General features: G+C 28.0%; 1 protein-coding gene across 1 annotated transcript in view; it reads right to left on the bottom strand.

Moving 5' to 3' along the window:
- Nplp1 (Neuropeptide-like precursor 1) overlaps positions 1-25,593 on the bottom strand; it is a 72,008-nt gene extending 46,415 nt beyond the window's left edge. Inside the window, exon 1 of the mRNA XM_016070584.5 lies at positions 25,403-25,593. Coding sequence (XP_015926070.3) covers positions 25,403-25,450 — 48 coding nt within the window. The 5' untranslated portion in view covers positions 25,451-25,593. The remainder of the gene's footprint in view (positions 1-25,402) is intronic.
- Between the last annotated feature and the right edge of the window lie 735 nt (positions 25,594-26,328).

The following is a 26,328-nucleotide window of genomic DNA, read 5'->3' as shown; positions in this document are numbered from 1 at the left end:
CTTTGTAAGCGAATTGAAAACTTTTTGCACACAATTGTAAAATTCGTTTATCCAAAGATAATTCCAAACAAAAAATAGATCTCAGTAAATATTTATTATTTTTTATTACATTATTAAATAACAGTCGAAAATTTTTTTAACTATAAGATGTAAAATTTTTATCCCATTTTAAAGTATGCAATTTAGCATGGAAAAATTCAAAATTTGAGCAAAATTGGTTTAAAAATTCCTGAGAAATCAAATTTGTAAGAAGTTGGTATATTTAACAATTGTGTGCAGAAAATTTCGATGTGGTAAAAAAATTCTTGAGCTATGGCGAAATACGCAAAAAGTAAAATTTATATTAAATAGTCCGAACTTTGGACCGTTCTCTTGACCAAACTATTAGGACCTTATTTCCCCTAGTTTGGGGGTTAGTGTATTATCATATAATTAAAAAAGTATTGCAACAGGTGTCACTGAGAATATTACTAAGCTATAGGTATAATTTCAACAACCTTAGTTTTTAGAATAAAAAGATTTATTAAAAAATGTAATGCTCAAAACTTAGCAAAAGTAAATTGGAATATTAAGGACATTTTAATTAAAAATTTGCTTTTCAGTTAGAAATTAGAATTTATAAAGCGTTTTTTTAATAATGCGATAATTTTGTTTTAAAATTTTTTCCTAATATTTTTCACAAAAATATTCAGATAGGATTCTAAACAGTACATAAATTTGACTTTTTAATATTTAATAAAGACACTTTAATAGGCAAACATATTATCTTTTAGGAATCTAACCAATAAGTAGGAATAATGTTAATTTTTTTCGATACATTTTAATGAATTTTCCAACTTTCTCTGACACCAAATAAAAGAAGATTAGACTTGCCATTTTTGAGGCTAACTTTTAAATGAGTTCGAATTAAAATTTCAATTAACCCTACTGGGTAACTTTTCTTCACAATTCATTTACTTGTCTCTCATTGGTCAATTTTTTTTTAATTTCAAAAGAGTGACATTTCATTGAAAATAATTTAATTAACCAAAGCAGTTGGAAGTAGAGCTATTCTATGAAAAATCAATCAGTTTTTTAAATTTTTAAAATTTACTTTAATCTTAATCAGTTCCTTGCTTTAATATGATTTAAATACTTAATTTTACACAAACGCTGTTGAACATCCAGCCCAATTATGAGTTTACGACTGTCAATTTAGCCTTTGAGGAAAACTTTTTGATGGAACTAGCCAGTATTGCTTTACATGGAAAGCGAAATCACGAGAACTTCCCACGGTTAGCCTGATAGCTAGGGGACTCTAACCCATGATCTATCTACCAATAATAATATCTCACGTCAGCACTGTGATCGGTAAGAGCCGGGTGCAGTATTCGTATCGAACAGCCATCGTTGGGAACCGAACTTGGGTTACTTCTATCTCCTGAGCCATCACGACTCTACAGGATGGCCCGGATACGACCGAATAAACTCTGCACAGCTAGATTCCTCGTTGGGAGTACTTAAAAACTGCCCAAAGAAGCGTTCCTGAACGATCCATAGTTTACGAGAAAAATACGAAAAGCAAATTATGACGTCACTGCCGGTGCAAGAAAAAACATTTTATTGAACATATCAACAGCAGTATATTGTGCACAATTTAAAGCAGATGTTCAAAGTGTCCGTCGAGCATGTCGAGGCAGGCATGAGAACGCCGTGGATATGTCCAATAAAGTATTTTTTTCTTGCACCGGCAGTGACGTCATACTTTGTTTTTCGTATTTTTCTCGTAAACTATGGATTGTACAGGAACGCTTCTTTGGGCAGTTTTTATGTACTCCCAAAGAGGGATCTAGCTGTGCAGAGTTTATGCGGTCGTTTCGGGACACCCTGTATATTCTATAATTTTCAAAAAAAAAGTATAAAAATCTGAAGACATTGCACAGCATTTGAAAGAAAAAATTATGTGATTATTACTTTGAGAGCCTTTGTTGTCCCTAATAACAACAACAGTATTTTCTATTGCATTTTTTAATGGAATGATTACATTATTTAAAAGGAATGCAGTATTTATGTTTATGCTTCTCTCCTTCAAAAACATACTCAACTCAACTCAACGAAAAAGCATAAATTGTTTAAAATAATTCATTTTAATTAGGAACACACGTTCAGGAAATTGAGGAAAAATAAATTACTATCTTAAGTATAATGTAAATAGTGGACATTAAAAAAATATTTTAGATGGTTCTAAATATTTGTGTCACGATTAATTATTAGAAATTTTACATTTAAATATCTTGAAATCAACTATAAAATTATTACATGAAAACTGTTAATTTTAGTTGGAAAAATTCGCTGTTGACGTATGCCTTTTTAGGCTGAGGGGGTGCGATTGTTCTTGTTTTCCAGTGGCGCCATCTATGGCCAAGAATTCGACTTATGCCACACCATACGTCACACCCGTTTATAGGGTGGACCCATTCATACATCCATTCATTCATCCACAGATCGTAATTTTGACCTCAATCATAGAACGATTAATCTCCAATCCAGTACCCCCAGAGGTTTTGATTTGCTATGGGAACATGGAGGACTTTTGCGACTCGACAAATTTAACGTGCATCAGTCACTTTACTACACGGGGAGTCTTCGGCCGGTGGGGTTCGAACCCACGAACTTTCGGACATGGGTCCAGCGCTCTACCGACCAGGCTATCCCGGTCGGAAAAATTCGCAAAAATTTTAAAAGCAAAATAAAATAGCATCTTTCAAAATATAAAATTATTTAATATTCAAAGAAAATACGTGTTTATGAGTTTAATTTTCTAAAATGTTTGCTTAATACAAATATTTAAGTGATTAACAAGAAATTTGCAAAAAATCTTTCCAATAAGGATAAAGAATTAAAAGGGACGACATTATAAGCCTAACACTTGATACTTACTGCACGAGGCTAAATTTAAAGAAATCTCATTCTGAAAAATAACTTGCGTTAAATTTATGTTTAAAATATTTTTCCTGAATCTATGATGCAATAAGAAATATCCATAAGTTTACGAGTTAAAAACTAACCGTAAAAAGAGACACTGGAATTCAACTATGGGTTAAGCCTTAAATTACATCATTAAAAACATCATTTGAGCAAAAATTGGTTAAACTCTTAAATTTATTGCCCGCAGATATTTATCCGTGACCTCTTGCTGAAAGATGTAAAAAGAAATATAAAAATGATTAGTTACTTTTATTTTTTGATTAAAATTTTAAAAAGGAATTCTCAGTAAAAGCAGTTGATTTAGTCACAATACTTGAAAATAAAATTCTTGTATTTTGCTAAATTAGTTAATGTTTTAAATGAACAAGCACTTTTTTCATATTATTTTCTGCAAAAAAACAGTTGAATATTTAAGTATTAGAAGAAGATACCACAAAAACAGTATATATACTAAGCGATTTTTTTATATCTATATTTTGTTTCAGTGATATGTATATTTTAAAGATTGATTTAAGTATAATATCATTCTAATGGTACTGATTCTACAGCTTGTCTTTTATGTATGCAGACTCTACTGCAATAAATATAAAACAAAATACCGATTTCATTGACACATAATGAAAATTAGTATCCAGTCAGTTTAATCGATTTAGTTTTAACAAAAATCTTTGTTACATTTAAGATACAAAACACGGATTAGGAAATCATTTTTGGTAAAAAAAAAGTTTAATCGTGCCATCTGATTTATTATCATAGTTGTTTTTCTTACTATTTCTCAATTGGATTCGAAAACAATGATTATTTTTAAAAGTTTAGGTTCATTATAACTTTGGATAATAACCTGAATATATATTCGTTGTATACATTCACAACCTATTTATAAGCGTTATGGACAATATTTTGATTACAAAGATTTACATAACACTTGTAAAAGAAAAAAAATTAAGCAAAGCTAAATTTAAATCCATATTTTATGATTTAGAATTAAAATGAACTCAAAGGAAAAACTAATTCAAGCGAAGAGTTTTATTTATTCCCTGGAATTTTTAGAAAAATAATACTGTTAATAGTATTTACATGTTTTTTTACTACTTTCATGATTTTATATTTGATGTTAAGAGATTTAATTCCCCCCTAATTATATTAGCCTAATACAGGATTTATTAAATAATATTCAATAAAGAACAAATAAAAATGCGAATTTTTTTTTTCAGTGTTTGTAATAAAAAACAATGCATGGTTTCGAATTTTTTTGTTGAGTGTTTTAAGATAAATAGTTTTTTTGAATCAGAGTTCTGATTTCAAAATTTTATGATGCAAATATTTAAATATTACTCTCTTTGTCTTTGAATAAAAGAACTTTTATAGTTTATGTGATAAAATGAAAGTAAATGTATTAGTAAACTAAACTAATAAAAGTCAGTTAACGCTTCGTATTGATATAATTTTTTTTGACAAATTGAGACAAATACTGCAACTTTAAAGATTAAATTTATACTTGTGTACTTGTGATACCATCGAACGCTGTGAAATAAAAAGCAGTTGAAACTATTTCATGTATAATGAAGTATTCATATTATTGCGTTGATATTTAATAGTGCTGTCTTTATTTTCAGAAAATTATGATTTCTTACCTATCTAAGAGGAGAACTATATTTTTAATATGATAAATAAAATCATTAAAACTTTCAATTATTTTTATAATATTATCATTAAATTAATGAAAATAAAAGTTTAAAAAATTATAATAATAGAAAGATACATAAAGTCCTTGCAATTTATAATTAAGTAAAGTTATACCGAGCTCTATTACGACAAGCGTAAGTTTTGACGAAGCGTGCTAATTACTTACACTTTACTAATCTTAATTAAAATTTTCATAATGTAGTGGCTAGTATTTCCCTGTTACACAAAATAACATTTTATTAAACTTACAGTATGCGATTAAATGTATGAAGTATTTGCTAATTTAAATTATTTTTTTCTTTTTTAATATAACTAAGCATCTTAGCAATTCTACTGTAAAAATTGAAAAAAATATTAATTGAAACGATAAAAAAATAAGGATTCAGACATATATTAAAATTTCTCTAATTAAATTGACTTAAATCTATTCAATTGGGTTAAATCTATTTAAGTTTATTTTTAAAATTATTTCAGTAGATAAATATAGGATGTAAAAGATCAATCATTTAAAAATAAAAAATGAATTAATTTTCTTCTTTAAAATCAGCAGCTAATATAGGACCAAAAAAATAACTTGCACTAAATTTGCAGCAAAATTAATCGCAAAGGAGCTTTTGAAATATTACTAAGATAAAATGAGCTATGTTGTGCTAAAAAATCCTCACAACCTGAATAACTTTTCATCTAATGATAGTGTTTTAAAGTAATGTGAATGAGTCAAAAAAATTCAAAAAATGAATATTGAATATGCTAATAAACTAGTGAGATAATATATCAAGCTACGAAATAAGACACAAAATTTACTTTCTCTTAACTGTCCTAATAATTATAATGACTGTCCTATATATTATAATTATAATGACTGTCCTAATAATTATAATATCTAATAATTATAATGACATCCCTCGATATCTAAGAAGGGAGCATCGCAATCTTGAAAATACTGTCCTAATAGCTTAATCTGGATGTACGGTCTAAGTTTGAGCTATTTCGTGATAAACTTCTTTCTAGAATTTTGCACCCTACATTTAGGATTCTGTCGTTTAAAACCACATAATTGAAGTTAAAATAATATTTTTTCTTTACGGTTCAAAATTTTGGTTATTAAATCAATAAATAGTAGTTATTAGCTTTTACGAAATTTATTAAAAGTTTTTTCACGTGTAATTATCTAAAAGTAGTTGCGTAAGAAATATTTATAATGCAAGAAGTAAAATATGCAAGAAATAAGATTTATGTCAGTAGGATAATATTCACGTAGTAATAAAAGCATTATAAATATTAAAAACTTTAAAAAACATTTCCTAAACTAAAACAATTTATATTATTGTTAATTTTTTTTAAAATTTATGTTATTCATAACTGAACAATTTATACATGGTTTAGCGTCTTTTAATATTTCAAAACTTTATGGCATGCTAAACTAAACTTTTCCTAAAATAATTTTCTTCCTCGAGTAAAAATGAAAATTGATCTATCTATGTGGAATCACTGCTTCAAACGATGTACAGAGGGCCAGAAGACCATGATCTTTGGCCAAAAGTCAAAAATTAAATTTCAGCTAAAATATGTTCAGGCAGCTTTAATATCGCCCAAATTAAGTATTCATAATCATTCCAAACACCATAATTTACTTTATGGACCGACGAGAGTACAATGTAGTGAAAAATATGTTAAAATTATTTTTTTTAAATGCATTTTTTAAATTTATATTTCAGATATATATATATAGAAATTTCCCCTTTCTGTTTCAGTTTTATCAGAGTAATTAGTCTGACATTATAGTACAATTTTTGAATTTGTTGGATTAGTCAATACTCTTGACAAACTTATAGTTTATATCTTATCATTTGACATTTTGCAATGTTTCAATCACTTTCGATACTTATCTCCAAAAAGTTCCACGAGGTAATTAGCTAAACTTTTTTGTTGTTGTCTTCTTTGATATTTCTTCTTTCGAAAAAGCCTGCACCATTTTGCCCATATTGCAAAGGTGAACTAAATGTACCGAAAAACAAAAATTATGTTTTTTTTTCATGTTTTCGCGTTATTTTGTAATTAATTCGCGTTATTTTGTAATATTACTTCGGAAATATAATTTGCTTTTCATTTTTGATATAAAATTACGAAAATTAATATATTTTCATTGCTATATTTAATTATTTAAGCGTACTTTATATTAATATATTTTTTTGCTCGCCATATTTCAGCCGCCATCTTGTTTTTTTTGTTGGTATTTTTAGTGTATTTCAAAATTTCAACTATGAATTCAATTTACCTGCACATGAAAACCCTAAATAAAAAACCCCAAATTTTGAAACAAATTTTACCGAAATACTAATTTTGGCCACGAATCCTTGGATGCTGGCCCACTGTGCGATGGGGCGAAACATCCGACTCCGCTCTTTTCCGAGGACTCTAAACTTGACTTTTTTTTAAAAATTCGAATACTAGGATATTTTTAACTTTTTCATTAAATATGTAATATATTATAGTTATAACTTTGTAATACATTTTTGTAATAGTTTGCATTATTATAAATATTTGTGAGATTTCTGTTCTCTTTTCAATTTATAGGTCTTACCTAACCCGAGAGGTAATCGAACAAATCTTTCTGACTCCGGCATTAATTACCTCAAAATTGTCTTCAATTCCATAAGTTGCTTAAAACTAACTTTTGTTGATTCCGTAAGTTCAAATGTTAGAAGTTGTACAGTTTATGTACAATTATTTTTACAAACCCTGTTTATGTACAGTTGAATCTACTGATGTTTAAAAACTATCTTTTAGAGATTTGCAACATGTACATGTATGCAACATGTATTTGTACAACATGATTCATATCGTTTTTATTCCATGGCGTATCAAGAATAAGAAAAATCACACAAATTTGTAATTTTTATGCTCTTAAATGCTGGCATATCAAAGAGTTTTTAAAGCATCCATCCGTTGTTTCATGTGTAAGTTCTGTAGTTTAGCCGTACAAAGTAACCATGTAAAAATAAAATAGATTTAGAAATACACTGTAAAAAATAATATAGCTCCGATGTAAATAATAGTCAAAAACGTCATATACTCAAAGGGAAATGCTCAAAAGTGATATGAAGGGAGAAATCTGAGTTCGTAGAAGGATTTCCTAACCACTGGAAACTATAAATGCCGTATTAACGCATGCATTTTATTTGTTTAAAAGTTTTTAAGGTATTAAAAGTTTTTAAGGCTTACTTCCAAGGTAATCGGAAATATGTATGAAATGACGTGTCAACTTGAAGGCCACTGAAAGAGGCTTCCTCTGGACTTGGCTGTACAACTATTATGGCTAGAGCATCTTAATACGAACCTGGAGGCTCTTCTTTCGGGTCAAGCAGCGACGTATTTCCTCCTCCACTTTCGAGACAATGTATTTTGCTCACAAATGAGTCTATGCTGTTTCAATTTTGAATTGATAGGGTATTGAAATTCAACGATTATTTATTTCGGAGCTATTTTGATACATTTTTGCTCAATTTCTTTACAGTGTAGGTTTCACGTTAATCAGCTAAAATTTTAACTAGGGAATTTAATCTATTCCAATGAAAATTGACGTACATTTTGTTAGTTTCGAAATTATTTTTCAAAAGATGTGCACTATAACTATAAATTTTTTTTATCAGCTAACTAAAGTCAGTTTTTTTAAAAAAAAATTTCGAAAAAAGCGTGACCTATTCAACCAGCATACAGTACCTGAAAATTCATAGATTAAAATTGCAAGGCTTTTTATTTATTACGAGACGCTTTTAAAATTTAGGACATAATGATTAAATATTAAGCCATATATTCTTAAATATTATTGAACATGTCATAAAATATTTAAAGTAAAAAATAACAAATAAATAAAAATAAAAAAAATTTTTATTCGATAATTTCGATAATTACAATTATAAGGTAAGTTTTTTCTCTGAAAATAATCAAAAAGGCAACCTCTATTCATATAAAAATTGTTGGTTTCAGTAATAAGTACAATAAGAAGTAATTGGCTAATGTAAAATTTCATACATAATTTCTAAGATATTTGTCCAAGGTCTTTTGTACCTTGCTATCAAAAAAATATTTAAAGAAGTATATTAAAGTTGGTGTAAGCAGACTTGTAAAATTTGGAATTTTTATTAAATGAAACCACATTTATTAAGTTTTTAAAAAAAGGTATGGCTTCATATATTTATACAAGTTTCAAAAAATATATATATCTTATTTTGTTTCCTTCCAAATATGAACACAATTAGCTTGAATATTAACATTTTACGAACAATAAAAAATTATTGCCCCACAAAAAACGTTGAACAAAATGTATTTTAATTTGAAGATAAAAATAAATTTGAAAAAAACGAAACATTTCAAAATATTCCATGAAATCAGAAACGAAAATCCATCACGACTATTGCAAAATGTGAAATACAATGCAGCATGACAAATATGAAATGCATTCTAGAACGATATGGATAAAAAAAAGATTAAAAAAATAACAGAAAAGACTCAGAAATAGCAATTGCATTCCGAATCGTAACATATTTGAATAGCCTTCCTCAGAAAGTTATTGATGATGCTTGAAATAAAAACGAAAAATTGCTCTTACAGTAGAAAATGATATGAAGAGGGACATACCACAAGAATAGCTTTTTTTCTTAATCCATAATAAAAATTGAAATTATCGGAATATCAACACTATTAATTTCCTATATTAACATAATGACAGCTATTTATATTAGTTATCGAGTTCGAATCGAATAGTAAGATAGTATACCATAGTTTGAATAGAATAGTAAAATAATAAATGTTGCAAATGATAAGATTAAATTGCAAAATATTTATTAAAAGTTTAAATGCAAAAATAAATATAATAAAATCTAAAAATCCAGTTTAGCAACTAATAATTTATATAATACAAAAAAAAGAATTGTAACAAATTTATCGCACAAATTGAAGCCGAATTCAAGGTTTTTCAGGTTCTATCATTTACTATTGCAATTGAAATGATAAGCAAAGCAACATAGACTACAAAATGTTTGAAAAAGTTTGAGTTGATTATCATAATTAGGAATTCTTTTAAAAATATAATTTATCAATATATTTATCTAAATATATTATTTTAATTATAGTGTTTTATATTTATTACTGTATTTAGCAAAAATTATAATGAAATAATAATGTAAAGTATTTTGCAAGAACTATTGATTAATGAATTAATAATGTTTATTTTAATACTTAATAAACATTTTTGTTTTTTCGATAAACTATTTGATATAGCACAAGTCTTTTGATACAAATTATAATTTATTTTGTTTTTAATTCTTAGTTGTGATACAAAAATGAATTTAAAGCATATTAATTACCAGAAAAAAACTTTATAAATACATTCAAAACTACTGTCACTGAAATAGTAAAATACACTAAAATAGTAACCATAGTATATGCTAATATATGAAGAATAGAGACAGAAATACTTAGAAAACAAAGAAAAAAAATATTTTTAGAAAGCAAAAGAAAAATTATATCTTTTACCTTTTTAAATATTTTTAAAAACATTTTATTTAATAATTGTCATTTGTCACTTTAAAAATATATTATTTGCTTATTTTCTTTGTATTTCTATATATATATATATACCAGCTATTCATCACCGAAACATATACAATTGGTGACCTGTGAACGAATACGTATATTTCTGTTTCTGCAAACTGCATTTGAGAAAATTCTACTAGTTAATGGATCACGGAGAAATGCTGGTACGTTTCAAGTTTTAAAATTTTTGGCAAGCCGTGAGTACAATTTGCTTCTATTGTTGGACTTATACATTTCGGATAAATGCAAAAAATGCCCGAATCGACGGAAACTGCTGATCAACAAATTGCTCGTGTCACTGCAAAGCCGCCACCTTTTTGGAGAGCTAATCCAGAATTGTGGTTCAGACAAATTGAAAGTCAGTTCACTCTTGCTGGAGTAACTACAGAGTCAACGAAATTTCACCACGTAGTTTCTGCTCTACAACCAGAGGAACTAGGGATTATCAGCGATATTGTTATCAGTCCACCTGTGGATGAGCCTTTCACCGCACTTGAAAAAAGATTGTGTGCTCAATATGCTGAATCTGAAGCTCAACGTTGAGGGATTTGATTTCGGAGATGCAACTTGGCAACCGCCGTCCTTCAAAACTGCTTCTGGAAAGGCGGAATAAAGCTGGCGCGAGAATTATCGATGAGCTTCTTAAATCTTTATTTTTGAAGAGGTTGCCTACTAATGTTCAACAGATTTTGGCGATTTCCAACGATAACCTGGACAAGCTGGCGGAGATGGTGGATGGTATTATAGCTACGGCAACTAACGCACACTCAGTCAGCGTGGTTGCTGGTTCGACGGATCAGACGGATTTACGGTCTTTATTGACAGAGATCACAGCTCGTCTCTCACTGTTGGAAGCCCGTACAAGTGACCGGTCAAGAAGTATTAGTCAGAAACGCTCTACTAGCCGACAGTCTGCAAATTCACAGTATTGCTGGTATTATAAAATATTCAAACAGCGAGCGATAAAATGCCGACCTCCATGCTCGTTCCAACCGGAAAACTGCTGAGAACTGCTTTGCACTTTATATGCTTCGAACTAAAGTAAGTTGTTATTTGAATAAAAAATAAATTAAAGAATGTAATTGTATAATTTTCTCGTCAGTCAATGTCATCCAAATCTAACTCATTGTCTTAACATTTATGCTAATGTCATTGTCTTAAAATTAAAAACTATTATTTTCAAAATTTCCTCTCTCATACGCACTATCAACTGATTTTAGAGAATGAAGAATAAAACAAAGTTATTTTTGAAATTATTATTTACAGCAAGATATTATAAATAAGCTTTCATCACATCACAATCATCATAGCAAAAAACAGAGCAAACAAATTTTGTTTTTAATTATAAAGTATACAAATACTATATGCAAAAATCATCTACTTTATTCCTTAAGATCATTCAATTTAAATTTTTCATTTAAAAAACTAGGATTTGTTTATGAAAAACTATGATTTAATAACTAAAATTAAATTCTTCTTATTCTAACTTGTATCGATTGTTTTCTTTTCATTATTATATTATTAGAACGAACAGGTATTCTGAAAAAAATAATTTACTTCAAAGGAAATTTTTTATGCATATCTCTTTTTGTCTTTTCATAAAAATTCGAACAAGTTAAATCAAATTTTTTATGTTTAAAATTATAAATGCTACCTGTAAAAATCTACTAATTTAATTCACAGTTTCATCCCGAAAAAAATGCAATGATTTTTTCTTAGTTTTCTGTCGCACATAATTCATATTGTTTAAAAAAAATAAAGTTGACTTTGAATGCAAAGTTTTTTAACGTAAGTGGTGGTATTGGGAAAGTGTAAGAAAATAATTCTGAATTTGTAGTAATAATTAAAAATGGTATCGATATTGAAAAGTTTCAACATTTGCAAAGATTGCAGTTTTAGTTTGGTACATTCATGTGTTAGTTACGTTTACGCAAATTTCGGTATCTTCAAGTGGCAAATAAATGCCACACACAGTATAAATTTTGATTCATCTTCTTGGATACGTACATCTTAAATGTGCTAAGTAATTAGTGCAGACAATATTTTATGTCAGGAAACTGGACACAAAACATACTTTTGTTGTATTGGTAAACCTTTTTATAACCGATGCAGATTTTTGGGGCTTAGGGCAAATTAGGAGATTTTACTACTGGATAGTGGCCAATTTTACCAGGGTATACTTCGGAAAAAGAATTGGAATTTTTTTCAAAAATTAGAAATTTTAAACGTGACAAGTGAGTGTTAAGAAACTTTTGGTGTTGATTCCTCCTACGTATTTCGACATATAACTGAAATTCTCAAGAAATACTTGCCCACACAATTAGCAAACATGTTTAGTGATAGATAATTCCCTGTAAAAATATTCGTTTATAATTATTTATTATTATTTAAAGTTATTTTTCGGCTGAATAGTTCTTAAGAAATTAACATTTAAAAATAGGACTTTATAAGACGTTGTGAAAAATCTATATACATTACAATTAAAAAAAAAAATGTTCCATCATTAGTAAAATAAGCAATTAAAAAATAATTATTCAAATATTTTTTTAAATCAGTTATTTATGCCATTTGTGAAATTAAGTGTGAATATAAATAACAAAAAAATAATGTTTTTAAAAAATGTCATCTGTGCATATTAATTAATATGTTTATTGTCTACCTCTTGAGCAATTAAGATTACGTCCTAGAGAGCTAAATTCCAATAATAAGATTAAGAGATTTTAAAGTTATGTTTTTTTCACTCTGCATTACATAAACTTCTAAAAAGTCTACAGCAGGATAATTTTTAATCCTATTAAATTTATTTATTAAAACTTTACTCGGGTAAAAAGTATATTTGCGTTAAAGCTGCTTTGTAATTGGATTATCTGCAATTTCCCTTCTCTTAAAATGCAAATTTTAATTGTCATTACTTCCAGAGGTATTACGTTAACTAAATAATAAAGGTTATACAAATTCTTGAGCAAAATGTTTTAGCTTATTATAGAAAGAGTATAAGAATTTCAAATAGTTATTAATGGGTTTAAGCAAAAGACTAAAAAGCACTTCCTAGTTCAAAAACCGAAAAAAAGCAATCAAATTTTTAAATTAAAAGAACACATTTAGCTTTCACTAAATTATCAGAAAATGGCTAAATGAAAGTTCGTAATTTTAAAGCTGCTTATATAATTGGATTATTAGTTAAAACTCCCCTTGCATTCTTTATAAAACTATGTTACTATTAAATAAACTGTTTTTAACTTTAAACAATAATAATATTTGTGACAGTTGCAGTAAAACACATTTTTTTAAAATGTGAAAAAAACTAGGTGAAATTTAAAAAAAAGAACTTCAAAATTAAAATTAATTTTTAATTTAATTATTACAGGGCAATTTCTCAAAAGTACATGATTTTAAAACTGCTTTATCAATGAAATTATTGCATAAAATTGCCCATTGGTTTTTGTATAATTTCGTTAGACTTAAATGAACTATTCCTAACTTTAATCAATAATTATATCATTAAATTCCTTGTGAGACACATTTTTTTAAAAAAAAAATAGTGGAAAAGAATCAAAAGGTAGTTAAAATATATTTTTACATAAAACAACGCATTTCATATGCCCTTAAATATAAGCTGACTTCGTAAACAGTTTCAAGCAAACAGATTCGTAAACAGCTTCAGTAATGGGATTATTGAATAAAACTACCGATACGTTTGTGAGACTATTATTTTAAAATTAAATAAATTGTTCCTAACATTAAAATACTAGTAATATTTTTTAAAGGCACAATAAAACACAGTATTTTTTATAAAAATTAATGAAAAGTTGACAGCTAAAATTTATCTTAAAACTTTAACAACGCTTAAATTCATTTTCTAAGGTTAATTGGCGAAGTTCACGAGAATGTTTCATTACACGAGCGCTTTCTGAGAAATATCAGTTGAACGCAACATTTTTCCATTTAATTGTAACCAGGGTGGTAATATAAGTTGTTACTTGGAAACATTACTTACTCAAGAGACAGTTATTGATACTTATAATTAATAGTTTCTGGAACAATAATCAATATTTACATTGACTATTGTTCTATAGATCAGTGATTCTTATCTTTTTTACGTCTTCACAAGATTTTAGCAGATAGCATACATTAAAATAAATTAAAACAGGTATGTGTCTACTACATATGAATTAAATAGGGTTAACTATTTAATTCTTAACGTAATTAACGTAACGTAACGTAATTAACGTAACTTAAATAAGTTACGTCCTCCCCTATTTATGTATTTATGAAACTAATGAAAGTATAATCAAAAACAAAATAACACATGGTGAATAATATTGTCAACGCACTAACTCCAATATATAATTAGGCCAAAAGAGTAAATTCTTTCTAATCTAAGTTTCTGAAAGAACCTCAGTAAGAGGCGTCAAATCACGTGCACTGTTAAAAATTTCTCGGAAAAAATGGTTATATAATACTTTATTTAATTGTTATTTTACCATATTCAAACAAAACAGCCAAACAACTCCCCGTGTAGTAAATGGTGATTGATGACCATTAAATCTGTTGGGTCACAAAGTCCTCCATGTTCCAATAAGTAATCATACCTCTGGGGGTACAGATTTAGGACTTTCCTTGTCTTCCGGATTGGGTTTAAAACTACAAGGCTACGGAATTGAACATCAGTAGTCGTAAACCCAAAATTGGGTCAGCTGTTCAACGACGGTTATAAAATATAAAAAAACAGCTAAATAACCATAAATAATACGGTATCCAAACTGTTAACTAAGAGAAATACCGTTTGTTAACTGCTTTCTCCAAATACAGTTAAAAAACCAGAATTTTATCGCATCAGCTAAGCCCACCTAATGAAGCCACTTAGTTGCTTGCAGCTCATTACAGATTGTAACCGAGAGGACTAATCTGTCAGTCTCATGATCGATAAAACGGGAGTCGATTCACCGCGTTAACACCACGATATTTCCTCCACTTTTTTCAACAGCTCCAATTTCCTGTTACATTTTTTTAATGTTTCTGGAACCAACGTTATAAATGTCTCAAGAACCGTATTATTTTGTATTCATGGTATTATAACCAAACTTGTTGTATAAAGTTTCAAAACTGCAAAGATAAAAATGTTCTTTGTAGCAAACTATACTGTTAATTAGATGGACAGACTGCTGCCGGTTACTTTACTATAATTTTATTATTATTAGTAGTAGTAGTTCATTTACGTCGCACTAGAGTTGCACAATGGGCTATTGGAGACGGTCTGGGAAACATCCCTAAGAATGATCTGAAGACAAGCCATCACAATTTTGATCCTCTGCAGAGGGGATGGCACCCCCGCTTCGGTAGCCCAACGACCGGCACGTGAAGTCGAGCACTTTAAGGTAGAACAGTTTAACGAGGACCAATGCCGCACACCCTCGGTCCCTACGCAGACTGATCCAAATGGTCACCCACCCGCGCACTGACCTCAGCCAGTGATGCTTGACTTCGTGATCTGCTGGGAACCGTGTCTTAACGATCAGTCCACTGCGGGGCACTATAATTTTAGAATTAAGATTTGACAGTGTGGCATTATTAGTTCGAAGGCTATTTAAAAAAAGAAAATTTACATTTACTTATTTCTAAAGCATGCTTCGAGGCTTTTACAAGGCACATTGGAAGTAGAAAATTTATTTAAAAAAGACTAATCTGAATGCTGTTATTATTATTATTATTATTATTATGCAAGGCATTAATATTACGAAACGTATTTTATGTAATGACATTTTATGTATTGTAATATTATGCGAGATATTCATATAAGGATTCAATCACGAATAGAATTTTCTCTGAGAATCAAAAGTGTAGATAAATAATCCTTGTTAAAACATTCTATTTCCTACTAAATATTCAATCTTTGTGTTTCAAAATACAAATATGTGTCAAGAAATAATTATTAATTTTTTAAAAAAGTTAATCTGCTTTGGAATGAAGAATAAGTTTAGATCATTTATATCACTGACATAAGAGAGGACAATTTGCAAATTTTTTAAAAAATTTTTTGCAATTCATAATTCATTTTAAACTTGTTTCATATTAAAAAATGAGCGTCCATTCGTTTGAAAATAACAATCAAGAAATAATTATTGAAATATTTTAAAAACTTTAGTTTAAAATTTTCCAATTTCACAACATACATATAGTTAACATAAGGAAAGACACTTTGCAAAATTTATTTAATTCTTGCAATTCAAAATTTATTTTAAATTTGTTCCATATAACTGAATCAACTTGTTCGAAAATAAATACATATCGCTTAAAAAAGGTAGGACAATTTTCGAATTTTTCCTACGTTTTTACAAGTGCAATTTCATTTTATATTGAAAAACGAGGATAAATTTATTTGAAAATAACTATAAATGTCAAGAAATATTTATTGAAAGTTTTCAAGATATTGCTTAGTCCGAAACGTATTTAGTTTAGAGCTTATATATCGCTAACGTGAAGGAAAAAGGGAAACCCGAATAAAGTAGTTTCGTCAATGTTGTAGCTTGGTGGTAGTGAGTTCAAATCCTGCATAACCTTGGATATACCTTTGTGATGTTCTTCTCTAATTAGTGCTATCAGTTCTTCAATTTAACAAGTACATATAGGCCACCTTTTCAATGATCACTTAAACTTGCTTACGGTTGTATGACAATAAACAAACCTTAAAAATGTCACTACAAATATTTTTTTAAATTTTCGACAGCTGAATTCATTTAAAGCTTAAGTCATGTTCAAATATAAGTGTCAATTCTTTCAAAAATATCTGTATATTTTAAGATATCTTTATTGCATATTTTCAAAAAAAAAAAAACTTGTTTAGTCCAAAACACACTGGATTCAAAACATATATATTGCCAATGTAATGAGGACAATTTTGGATTTCTTCTTTTAAATAATATTTTGAAATGCGAAATTTATAGGAAACTTATTTCATTTTAAAAAAGTGAGCAACAATTTGTTTTGAAATACCCATGTCTGTCAAAAACTATTTTTATAGAACTTTTAAGAGGAACTTTATTATTCCAACACATGCGAAGTTCAGAGCATACATATCGCTATATTAAGGGAGGACACAGCGAATTTCTTATAATTTTTTACAATATGGCATTCATTTTAAACTTTTTTCATACTAAAGAGTGACTGAATGAGTACAGAGCATACATATTACTTTCTTAAGAGAGTGTATAGTAAATTATTTTAATCATATAGCAAATTATTTTAAATATTTTATCTTGCGGAATTAATTTCAAACTCATTTAATCATATAAAGAGAGCGTCAGTTTGTTTGAAAACATTATATATACCAAGAAATGATGAAGGTTTTTTAAAGGAACTTAATCAGTTCAAATTATGATAGATTCAAAGCATACATATCGCTAATATAAAGAGGACACTGAGAATTATTATTATTTTTTTTTTTGCGAAATCAGATTAGTTTGAAACTTGTTCCATATTCAAAAGTGAGCTTCAATTTGTTTTAAAATAACTATATATATCAAACCAATATTTGAAATTTTTTAAATGAATTAAATCAGTTCAAAACATGCTAAGTTCAGAGCATACCTATCGCTAACATAAAGGGGAAACATAGTGAATTGCTTTTTATTTTTTGCAATGCGGAATTTACTTCATATTAAGGAATGAGCGTCATTTTGTTTTAACGTACCCACATATATACGTAAATATTATTGAAAATTTTTACGAAGAACTTGTGCAGTCAATAACACTCTATGTTCAGAGAATGTTATGTAATATTGCAAACATGATGCGATGTGTGAGCAGAGAGCGATGCGAGCATAAGCATTTTTCCCAATGCGATCATTTTCCTGATGCGAGCATTTTTTTCCTAATTTTTTGCAGCACGGAATTGACTTGAAATTTCTCCATATTAATAGGTGAGCGAAAATTTGTTTTGAAATGCTCATATATGTTACGAAATATTTATGGAAACTTTTTAAGAAGAACTTGTCCAGTCCAAAACAAGCTAAGTTCAGAGCATAGAAATCTCTAACATAAGGCGGTACACTTTGCAAATTCTTTACATTTTATATTTTTGCATTTTAAGAAGAACTTGTCCAGTCCAAAGCATGCTAAGTTCAGAGCATACATATCTCTAACATAAGGCGGTACACTTTGCAAATTTTTTACATTTTATATTTTTGCATTTTAAGCAGAACTTGTCCGGTCCAAAACATGCTATGTTTAGAGCATACATATCTCTAACATAAGGCGGTACACTTTGCAAATTTTTTACATTTTGCGTTGCGTAATTCATTTGAAACCTGTTCCTCATTAAAGAGGGAGCGTCATTTCGTTTGAAAAGAACCATGTGTGCAAAAATGTATTTATTGAAATTTTTTATGTAGAACTTGTTAAGTCAATAACAATAGAGCATAAATATTGCTGATATAAAGGGGGACACTTTACGACTTTTTTCGCAATGTGGAAATGATTTGAAATGCCTTTCATATTAAAAAATGACCGTCAGTTAGTTTCAAAACTCTCATATATGTCAAGAAATATTTGCTAACATTTTTATGAAGAATTAACTATATCTAAAACATTTTAAAATCAGACCACACATTTTGCTATCATAGGAAAATACACTTTGTAAATATTTCTAAATTTTTTGTAATGCGGAATTCAATTTAATTTCGCAGCATATTAAAAAGTGAGCGTCATTTAGTTTGAAAAAAATCTATATATGTCAAGAAATATTCGTTGAAAATATTTTTGAAACTAATTTAATTTTAATCAGTAAAAAACTAGCATATATTAGGGGAACCTATAAGTAAAGTCACTTCGACGCATTAAATATTCGTTACTCTCGTTCATTTTTAATTCCTCTTTTTTCGATCCATTTCGATTGCTTTTCGATCTGGCATTGAAAGGTTGTTGCTAAAGAGGGTGAATACATTATTGATCAAAAATAAAATATTGATAACAAATATCAAATGCCCCGGAACGACATTACTTTCTGGTCCCCCTAATAGTTCAGAGCATAGATATCGCTAACATGAAAGAAAATACTTTGGGATTTTTTTAATAATTTTTTATAGCTGGGAATACATTTGAAACTTAATTTATATTAAAAAAGGATGCATTATTTTGCTTTAAAATGCCCATATATGTAACGATATATTTATTGAAAACCTTGCACTTTTGTTTATTGTACGATAACTCTGCCTTTTTTTTTCAAATGATTTGCGTTTATTTTCCGCACTTATTTTCAGCAAATATTCTATTGTTTTGAACTTTGTATAAATAAAACTGCGTGATTCAATTTTATTGCAAAATCGATACTCAACCAGATAGTATACAATTATCTATATTTCTTGTTTCTTGTTGTAATTTTTTGTTAAATTGAGTTGACAGACTTTTTTATACGGGTGGACCACTATAGTTTTAAACGTTTTTACTCTTAAATATTATTTCAATAAGTAAGATTTTTACGATAAAAATAGTTTATGATTTTTTATTCTCACAGAGACACAAGAGCTGTGGAAGCTCAGAGCACTGAGCGCTCGCCTCCCATTGAGGTGAGACAGGTTCGAACCCCATCGTTGCTGCATCGTCATACGAATGCTGCTCTCGGATCACAGTGACCGCAATTCTGACATCGTTTTTTAATGAAATTTTTTTTTACATTACAGTACTTATCTGCTTAAAAAGTGCGTCTGTTTTTAAATAACAGTATTTTTCTGTGAAATAAACGGTTTTATACTGGCAACACTAGCTAGCAGTATTTTCTGTAAATTGAATCATCATTGAATTTTCATTCTCTTGATTTACGTAATGCTATTTATCGTAAGTAGTAAAAAAAGATCATTGCTTGCTCAGATTAAAATATTTTCCATTATATTACGCATTTCTTTTAATACGTAGCAATGGAAAAAATATCCGTTAATTATTATTTAAATGAATTCATAAACAGTTATATGCCTTAAGTTATTAAAATATTAACAGCCTTAAAAAGTGATACAGTCATTTGGTGTGTTTGGAACTTGGACCTCTTTTGTTGCGTTCATTTCAGACGCAAATGTTAGCATTATACTCATGCTTAACGTTCCTTGTTTTCGAGAAGTTTTGACTATTTTATTTCGATACTAGGAATGTTTTAAAGGTAAGTTTATAAAACTTTACCTACATTTAATTTCATCTTCAAATTGTATGTTTTATAACTTTAGCCACCAGATTCGTAATTTCAAGTTGTGCTGCTTATAAACCTCTTTAAATTCAGTCTTAGAAGGTTCTTTTATGATTAGTTTACTTTATGTATTGTATTTTCTAAATGATTATTTTCTCTATTTCTAATTTTATTATTTTTTCTGTACGGTGTAATAAGGGTCACCAAGTTTTTATTTTCGCAGCTGTATTTTTTTACCACCGGGATCCAAACTGGGAGCGCGGAAATACAAAAGTGTACTTTAATGAAGAGACTCCCGTAAAGAATGAATTATTTTAAATTTTCTTAAAAATGCTAAAAAAAAACTGTTATTGATTTAATTATTCTGTAATATGATTTAAATCATTTATTAGTAATTTTTAAGATTTTTTAATAATATTAATATATTATGTGTAATTTTTAAAAACTTCTTTCTTGATTGACCTTGTAAATATCTTGTTCTAAATTTATAGGATTACATTTGTACAACCATATAATAATTAAAAAAATGGTTCCATTTTTTGATAACTCATATGATCCACAACATGAAACAATATTTTTTTCTTTATTTTCAAAGACATAAGACAAAATTTCATAACTAAAAGCAAACTTAGCATATTTTTAGATATTTAAAGATTAACTACAAAGTTGCTTAAATTTCGAATAATTTTTTTTCGCTTTAAAATGAATGAGAAAATGGAAAACATATATTTCTTTCTATTTTTCTAAATCCATTTTTAAAGAGTCATAAGTTCCTTAAATGTGGTTTTTAATTAGATATGTCTATTTTTTCAATGCATTTGATTTAAAAGTGTTGAGGATTCAATCCTACGAAATAAAAAATAAATAACTGCTTACAATTTAAATTATAAATTATAAACGAATCTTCTTTTAATATCATTAATTAAGCAGACGAAAGGTATACATTCCCTTTTTCACTGTAGTTATAAAGAAGTAAAAGTTTTGAGGCGGATGTTTTTAAGAAACCACTTTTCTTTTTTTCGTCTCAAAAATTTTTTCTTTATTTTGCATTGTCTTCAGTAACGCATTTTTGATTGTAATTAAAAACGAATGATTCTTTAATAAGATTAACATAATTTTGTATACGGAATTAAAAAATAATCAATCCAAAGGCATAAACTTTTTTTCACTCTTTCAAATTGAGAGCTTCGAAAGAAAGGATGACGAAGTAATTTGTAAAACTGCAAAATTTGGTCTCCATTAGTTTAGTCAAAATATTAATAAATCATTTAATTTTTTTAAGGATTTTTTTAAAATTTTTATTTCCTTTCATTTTAAGTTTAGGAATTAAGGAATTAGGAATTGCCCATGGATAATTAGCTTCAAAGACGTCACGAAAATATCACGAATTTTCCTTTATTGTGAGAATTATAAGTTTTTGAAAATCATTAAACCTAAAAAATTTTCAATAATTATTTTTTGCTGTTGAATTTGAAGGTGAATAAATAAATTTTTGCATTATATAGCAATTTTTTATTTCAAAATCCAAATGCTCAAAAAAGTGAGTGAATATTTTTTTGGAAATTACTTTTTATTGTTTTTTAGAATTATTATTATGCTCCCCGACGGGATCTCAGTTTTTTTAAAAATCTCTACTATTTAATTTATCAAGACAAAGCATTACACCATACACTGATTAAATACTGAGGTAAAAACAATCAGATTATGTTAAAATTTATCGTGTATCAAGATTAATCGGCTCAATAATTTTTACCAAAGGGCTTTGGTAAAGATTTTGAAAAATAACGATAAAATATTGTTTTGTAATATGTGATAAAATTCATTAAATGTAATAAATTTCGGCAATTTTATCATGATACCGTAGAAGCTCGGCATAAAAGTTATTCGTTTAAATTTGCAATTCAGTTTTGTGTTTTTTACTAAAGGTGTGGTAATAAGAACTATAATTTTGAAAACCAGAATTTCAGGTAAACCGTTACCATGTGAATGAAAAATTACTAAATAAATGGTTTGAATTGTGTATAGTTCAGTTTTTATTAGCCAGAACTACAGTTTGTTTTACCAGAAATGTTAGTACCATAGAATACTGTAATTTTATAAGAATTACTGCACCGTATATAGTAAAATCATTGCTCATTATTAAATTAACCATTAAAAATTATTATATAAATTTCAGAAATTTTGTTTCTACATCAAAGGTAAACGATATTTGTCATTGTGTGCGAATTCACAGATATTTAATATGGTTCTATTCAAACTTTTGTGGTTAGAAATTTAAAATATAAAATTTGAAATTAAAGTTCCCCTCAGTGGGCTCATATTTTCTTTAAGTAAAGAAAGAATCTATGACTTTTGTGTTTAACTTGTATTTCCCTCCTATTTTTGCTTGCGTCAAGCTCAATTTTTGACCTTTTGATTTTTTTTTACAGGACAGTAACTATAGTATAGCCACCCCATCCAGCTATAGTGCCAGTAAACTAAACATCAAGCAATCAATCGTAGAGATTAGCGTAATGCTAAAAGATTTGATTGTTATTAACGCTAATTTTTAAGTCAATAATGCAATGGGGTGCCGCGTTGGCTCAGATAGAGCGTTCGCCTTCCAATGAGGTGAACTGGGTTCGATCAGAGCGATAGCTAGCCGATTCGAATTCCGCACTCGGATTGCACCGACCACAGTGCTGACGTGAAATATCCTCAATGGTAGAAGGATCATGGGTTATAATCCCCTTGCAGTCAGACTAACCGTGAGAGTTTTTCGTTGTTTTCTTCTTCATGTAACGTAAATTCGAGTAACTTCCATCAAAAAGTCCTCTACGAAGGCAAATTTCTCCCAATACTTGATCCAGGAGTTCCCTTGTCTTCTGGATTGGGTTCAAAATTGCAAGGCTACGTTGTTGAACATTAGCAGTCGTAAACACAAAAATCTGGTCGGATGTTCAGCGACGGTTATTAAATAAAATAATACTATGGGAGACATATTTAATGTATCATCTGTAGTACTTGTTTTATTAAGAGTGAATGAGATTTTAAAATTTTGGCTTTATATTTTAAGAAAAAACTTCTTGATTTACAATTCTTACAAATATCATTTAGAGAAATTCAAGTGTATTTCTTTGATGTTAAATAACACTTCAAAGTCTAAGAAAAAGGATTTAAAAATATTTTTTTTTAAATTTCACTAAGAATTATAAAAATTCGATAAGAAATATATTCAATATACAAAGTAATGTAAAGCGTTTAGAATGTAGAATAATATGTTTTAAGAGGAAATTTCAAGTTTTGAAGAAAAACTTTTTAAAATTTATTTTACTTTTGATCTGAAAAGTATTTTTTGTACGTAAACACATTGTCAACACTTTGAAAACAAATGCTATTTAATAAGCAAGCTCAGAAATTTCCCCTCGACACAGTGTATTTATCTCTTCTTCATAAAAAATAAGTTTCAAATTTCCTTCACTTTCCCATTAATAATAATTATAGAGAAATGGACAAAGCTAAAACTTTAACTAATGCCTCGTTATTTAATGCTTCTATGTGTCATGTATTTTTAGCATAGGGCAGTAATTTTAACTAACACTTCAAAAAATTTAATTATGTAATTTATTCAAGTCCTACATTTTAAATTAATTAAACACTTCATGTAGAAATATTAGAACACGGAGATTCTAGTAAAATTACTGTACTACATGGTAATAATAATTTTTTTGGGGAAAAAAACTGTAATTTTGGTTTCTGAAACCAAAATGTACGGTATTTAAACCATTCATTTGGTAATTAAGATCATATGGTAACTGCTTACCGGAAATTCTTAAGCAATAGTTCTTATTTGTTTTCAAAATTATAGCTCTTATTACCACTCATTTAGAAAAAAACCCCAACTGAAATATAAATTTATCCGAATAAATGGTTTTGATGCCATGCTCTAAGGTGGCATGCTAAAAAAAAAACAATTTTTACCACATTTACCAAATTTTGTCACAGAATAAAAGAACACATTTTATTGATAATTTTACCAAAATCATTATCAAAATGCTTCTGTAAAAATTACCAAGCTTTTTGGTGCTCCCATTGAACCAGAAGCACGGTAAATTTTACCATATTCTGGTAGTTTTGACCATACTTGTTTTCAGAGTGTACCAGATATTCAATATTTAACCCTCTAAATTTCACGAGTGATTCATTATTATGATTTTTCCAATTTAAAACTGATTAAAAGAAAATTATACCATAGTTTGTGATCATTCTTATTATCTCGATGATTACATACAAGTGTTTAAGAAAGGTAATATAAGAAAGGCAATAAAAGAAAGAAATATGTGGACGATAAAAATGTGTTTTTAAGGGACGATATTTAAATGTTACTGTAAACACTTTGCAGGCTTACAATTTTTACATCATGCATCTTTTCTAAAACTACATTGACAAAATAAAACTTTCTATATTTTGTGGAAGAATTTGCAAAGTCATTTGCTTAAACTTTTAAGTAAACAAAAAATTTAAAACAAAAATTAATGAATGATACATAAATAAGTTCTAAAATATCTTTCTGATGTAAATATTTTTAAGTAAGTATTATGTTCTTATACATGAAATTTAAATTTATAATCAAATGTAAGAAATTAAACTGACGATATCAATTTTGTAGCAAGCAAACAATCTTAAGTTTGTTGATACTTAAACTTTATCTTCACTTTTAGCGTTGTTTTAAACTTGCATACAAAATCAAATATTATATCTGGTTTAAATTAAATTTTTTAAAAATCTATTTTGATTTTATTCGGAGCGTTATGCACGCATTAAATTGAAATAAAAAAAATTAATTATAGGTGCTTGCTATTAGTGATTCAAAATTGCATTTATCATTTACACAAAGTTGAAATTTTTTTAATAAAACTGAAACAAACATTACGATCATTATTTTGCAATATATTAATCAATGTAGTTTTTCAATGTTACATATAATAAAAAAATACTTACAATAGCCCATATTCCACAAAGGAACCAAAATAGAACCGCTGATTTCATCTTTTTAAAAGCAAAAATTTTTTAGTTTGAGCGAAAAGGATCCCAGAAAATCGTCCGGATAATTCACAGAGAAGTCTGTACTACAGGTTTATATCCTCTTCCCGGAGTTTTGCTCTTCAACTCCTGATTGGCTTTTTAAAAGTGACGTCATAAGAGTGGGGTGCGTATTTCGGTGAACTGAAATCGAAAAGGGAACGTCTACTCTTTGCAGCTTAAAATTTTTTTGACAATTCTCGATACTTTTTCTCGGAATTTTCTTCATCATCCATAAATACTTTTCATTCATGAAACTAGACTCGGCAGTAGTGCATCAATAAACGCCTCTGCACTTTGCCGGTCTTTAGAGAAGTATCTTCTAAGTAATTATCGATACTACTAAACTATTGATAATTTCTTCAAAGATAAAGATAATTTCAAGGAAATACATGCTATAAAAAGTTCAGAAATGTTTCATTGTAAAACCGAAACTTGTAAAATATACAAAGTATGAAATAAAATTTAATAACTATAAAGCTGAAATATTTATCTTTAGCGCTCAAATATTAAATGTATGATGATATTACAATAGAATTCAATTTGAAACGAAACAAAGACGTCTTTGAAGCAAATTATCCATGGGCAATTCCTAATTCCTTAATTCCTAAACTTAAAATGAAAGTTAATGAGGAAGAATAACTATTAAATATTCAAGTAAAAAATATAAGCTTTTTAATTTATCTAAAAATAAAATTGTTAATGATAAAAAATTCCTAAATTTTTTAATAAAAAATCATCACGCAATAACTAGATTTTTATAGTATACACAATAGCCAACATTAGTAAACAGTCATTTGAATCCGTTCAAAGATTTTACATGTTTTATCCAAAAACTTCCGACG

Source organism: Parasteatoda tepidariorum, chromosome 11 (genome assembly GCF_982258835.1).
Source record: "Parasteatoda tepidariorum strain Cologne lab strain chromosome 11, Ptep-v5.0, whole genome shotgun sequence".
Lineage (NCBI taxonomy): Eukaryota > Metazoa > Arthropoda > Arachnida > Araneae > Theridiidae > Parasteatoda > Parasteatoda tepidariorum.
This window is presented reverse-complemented; position numbering and strand designations above follow the sequence as displayed.